At 44.9% G+C, this 4082-nt stretch overlaps 1 protein-coding gene across 1 annotated transcript; it reads left to right on the top strand.

Moving 5' to 3' along the window:
• Positions 1-238: 238 nt before the first annotated feature.
• Positions 239-3717, top strand: LOC104068487 (macrophage migration inhibitory factor-like). Its single transcript, XM_009571379.2, has 3 exons — positions 239-346; positions 2770-2942; positions 3651-3717. The coding sequence occupies exons 1-3, from the start codon at positions 239-241 to the stop codon at positions 3715-3717; spliced, it is 348 nt and encodes a 115-aa protein (XP_009569674.2).
• The last annotated feature ends 365 nt before the right edge of the window (positions 3718-4082 follow it).

Raw genomic sequence — 4082 nt, 5'->3', positions numbered from 1 at the left:
ACTTTGCCAACCTTTGTTAGCAGCCGGCAGCACACAGAGGGCCCACGGAGTCTTGCCTCTCCCAGGGCGCTCCCACCACACCAGGGACACCTGCGGAAGGTACCACTGACTGTTTAAAGGCTCCTAAGGTGGTTACTAGCACAGTGGGGTGAGCCAGCTTGCACTTCAGTTAGAAACAAGGCTGTGAACAAGGTGAACCTCTCGTGATCCAAAAAGAAAACCCTCTCATGATCCAAAGATGCCTGAATTCATTGTTCACACAAATATAAGCAAGGATAGAGTTCCAGAGTCTTTCCTAGGGGATCTCACCCAGCAGTTATCAAAAGCAATGGGTATATCCGCACAGGTAAGTCCAGATACTCAAATGTTTTCCATATTTAGCGAGCTGCATGGCCAGACTTCAGCTGGTTCCTGGATGAAAGTTCTAGGAGTTTCTGTGACTTTCAGTCAGGTTCTGCATTGGGCTTGTGCCATGGATCCCACCAGAGATGGGATGGTTAATAGCCCTGATGTTCCTCTGACCAATTATAACTTCAGTTCAGCACTGATAATTAGAATATTTTTATTTTTTGTTGTATGGCTATAGACTTTGAAAGAAGTTGTGTGTTGTTGGATTTTCTCATCAAATTGATTTGGTGTCAAGTTAAGAAGCCAGTCAACCTGGAGAAGCCTGGTTCTCCAGTGTCTTTTCTAGGCAGATTGTTTGTCTAATAACAGGACCCCTCTTTCTCTAGGGACAGGAATGGAGTTCTATGGAATCAACCAGTCTCATTAAACATGTAGGAACTCAATCTCTGCCACATTTGGCCAAAGCTTGTTATCTCGGGGAACAGACAGAAGCACATTTTTGGCTCGTATAGGCCTTGTCTCCACAGAAAGCAGGCTTAACTGTCAATGGGAGTAAGATTGTTTTTTTCCCCTAACACATGGAGTAATATAATGAAATTCTTATGTAAAACCGATGTGTTCTCTTCAAAAAAAAACCTTCTTTTTTATCAGCCCAGCAAACAGGACTTGCCGGTGGGGGCGGTGGGCGTGTGTCAGCTGGTGGTTCTTGCGTAACGGTTCCTGAATATAAAGCTGGAGGCCAGAGCTGGGATGCAGCTGGAACAGGTTTGTGCAGCCGCATGGAAGGGATATGTAATCAGACTTAGGAATATACAGGGAACAACAAAGAGATTTTTTTTTAGGAGGACATGCAAGCTTTTCGTGACAAAGGAGGCAATAGGAAAGGGAGAGACTCTTTGTTATAACACAGAAAGAAGGAAAGTATTAGGACAGGCTGGAATGCAGAGCTTTCCTCTCGCAGGAAATGGTACCATTTAAGGAAAATACTGATTTTTTATTTCAATACAATAGGGGTTTTTTTCTACTGGAAAAAAACAGTTTTGAACCTTTCCAAACTGCTCTAAGTAAAAAATAATGCTGGCTGAATGCTTCTGCTTCTGGGATAGGTGTTAAATGCATACATGTACCTACACTTGGCATAACTTTGAGAGCACAGGGCGTCCAGCCGGGGTGGAACAGAGCCAAACAAGTGGTTCCTCAGCAGGAGCTCCCTGGCTTATCCTGTCCTGCTGTGGTCTGATGCACCTTGCACCCAAACAAGCCGTAAATGACGGCCAAGGCTAATTACTCAGACAGCTCCTGGTACCCAGGCTGGCTTGTTTTACCAAGAGGGTTAATTGCTGCTAAGTTCTAATGATGCGCTGCTAATAAACGTGGGTAAGAACAGAACAGAAGCCAGATGGATGCCAAAGGAACTGATCCCTGGATTCCCCAGTATGTGGACCTGACACTGTGTATTAGCAGCAGGGAAAATTGCAGGCTGGCCATTAACGTTAACATAGATACTTTCTTCTATTTTTCCTGCTACCAAGAACAAAAGAAGGATTAGGCTGTATTTTGTTTTATGAGGGGGATGTTGATTCAGACCTCTGCTGTGTCAGTTCACATTTACCTCAGCCGGGAAGACTGCAGCAGGAGCCAGTGAGGTGCAAAATCTCTCTGGAACGTAGGGCAGCAGCAATGCAACTGCACCCCCCAACTCACACCCAGCCCTCCCACACAGGCAAGGAGAGCCCTGTGGCCCTGGGGAAGATCTGGAGGTATCACAAGTCACTAAGCACTCAGAGCACCCCAACTTTCTACCCAAAATTCAAAGCCAGTAAAGACGATACCGCTAGGTCCTCCTTCTAACAGCGTACCTGGGCTGAGAGGCCAGAACCCATCTTTCAGCAGGTAACTGCACACACTGGGGGGCAGGTTGCAAGACAGCAGGCAGAGGAAGATCTTTGCCACAGAGTAGCTTGACAACAAAAGGGCAACGGTTTGCAGCTCCGAGCATCTGGGGCTGCTCTTTTGTAAAAATGAAAATAAAAAAAATAAAATAAAATAAAATAAAATAAAATAAAATAAAATAAAATAAAATAAAATAAAATAAAATAAAATAAGAAGCGCTGCTAGTACTTTTGGTTAAGAATAGAGCCATTCTGCAACAGATGAAAGAATTGTGATGGCAGTGCCTGTTCCCAAACAGTACGTCACAGGAATGTGGTTGTATTTCATACCTTCTCATCTCTGACTTGCAGTAGATTATTTAGAAAGTCTGGTAGTGCAGTGAAGTACCTGCAGGAGAATTTCAAAAGCATAACGTAGACACGACCCAACTTTCACCACATTTTGGGTACACAAATACCTTCCTGGATTTTCAAAACTTTTCCTAACATGACAATGGAAAATAATATTATTTTTTCCTTCTTCCAACAGCATCTGGAAATACAGATCTCTCCTGATCAACTGCTGTCCTTTGGTGGCTCTGCAGCCCCCTGTCCTATCTGCTTTCTCTACAGCATTGGCAAGCTAGGGGAGCAGGAGAACAAGGTCGACTCCAAGCTGCTTTGTGACCTGTTGAACAAACAGGTGGAAATACTGCCTGACAGGTGAGCTCCTGCAGCAGCTCGTCTGTCCTGACCTTCCACAGATTGTTCAAACTAGTAATCCCAGACTTGTCCTCTGGTGTTCTATTAACATTCTGCCAGAGAAGGCCAAATGCCAAGTCAATAGAGCAGCGCTCCAATTAAAACGAGGAAAGGAGCATGAGCTGCAATGCCAAAGTCCAGGCTGTAAAACTTCTTTTAGTTAAAATGGTGAGATTCAAGCACTGCAGGTGCCCAAAGACCTCATGTGTGCAATAGCTTGGGTGCAGACTCAATGACTTGATGTCATTAAATTGATGACTTGAGTAATGCGTGCCAACATTTCCCTACTGCCTGTGGGGTACAGGTCTGTTACAAAAGCTTCCACTTATATAAAAGCACCTCTAGTCCTTTTCCTGAAGGCACACCAATCTGCTCCAGAGATTACTGCAAATAAAACACAGCATCCTGAGATCTCCTTAAAGCAGGAAGTAGAAAACCACCAGGATCTCCAGAAATCAAGTAGGTGAGGCTTTAAGGGGTGAGGAGGGGGCAGATGGACAATGCTCAAACCTGCCTGCCAGAACTTGCAAAATGAAACGGTAACTGGCTGAGATGCAGTGCAGGCCTGAGAATGAGAAGCCCTGGGAGACAGACTGCAGTCTGCAGGAACACCCTAGCCAGCCTGCAGCTCTCTGCTCTCAGCAGCTCACCTTGTGTCTTCCCTTTCAGAATTTATGTCAGCTTCTTCGACATCAATGCTGGCAATGTAGGCTGGAACAACACCACCTTGGCCTGAGGTGCCCTTGCTTATTCCTGAACCCTCACCGCTGCTTTTGGTCGCTGCAGAGAGTCACGATAGCGTTATCTAGCACAAATGTAAAAGGCAGTGGTACCTTAGCTGCTCCTCACCACTGCTGTTTTGACATATTGGCTGCTGCTTAAATAAAAGTAACAATCCAGCAAGAGCCTTATGACTGAGACGGTCTTGTTATTCTGAAAAGCCCCGTAGTTGAGGTGGAAGGTGCCTTTTCAAAGTACTCTTAACAGAAGCTTTCCTTTCTAAAAAATAGTTTAGTTTTTCCTGTGAAGACAAACACTCCATTTGGAAATGACTTTGCCATGTTCGTGCTAGACAGCTTGGCCAAGTTTAAACAGATCTTG

Source organism: Cuculus canorus, chromosome 17, assembly GCF_017976375.1.
Source record: "Cuculus canorus isolate bCucCan1 chromosome 17, bCucCan1.pri, whole genome shotgun sequence".
Classification (NCBI taxonomy): Eukaryota; Metazoa; Chordata; class Aves; order Cuculiformes; family Cuculidae; genus Cuculus; species Cuculus canorus.
This window is presented reverse-complemented; position numbering and strand designations above follow the sequence as displayed.

Excerpts from the sequence above, each read along its gene's own strand:
- LOC104068487 (XM_009571379.2), top strand. The coding sequence starts at position 239 with ATGCCTGAATTCATTGTTCACACAAATATAAGCAAGGATAGAGTTCCA. Across the intron at positions 347-2,769 it reads CAATGGGTATATCCGCACAG|CATCTGGAAATACAGATCTC; the intron begins GTAAGTCCAGAT and ends TTCTTCCAACAG. Across the intron at positions 2,943-3,650 it reads GTGGAAATACTGCCTGACAG|AATTTATGTCAGCTTCTTCG; the intron begins GTGAGCTCCTGC and ends CTTCCCTTTCAG.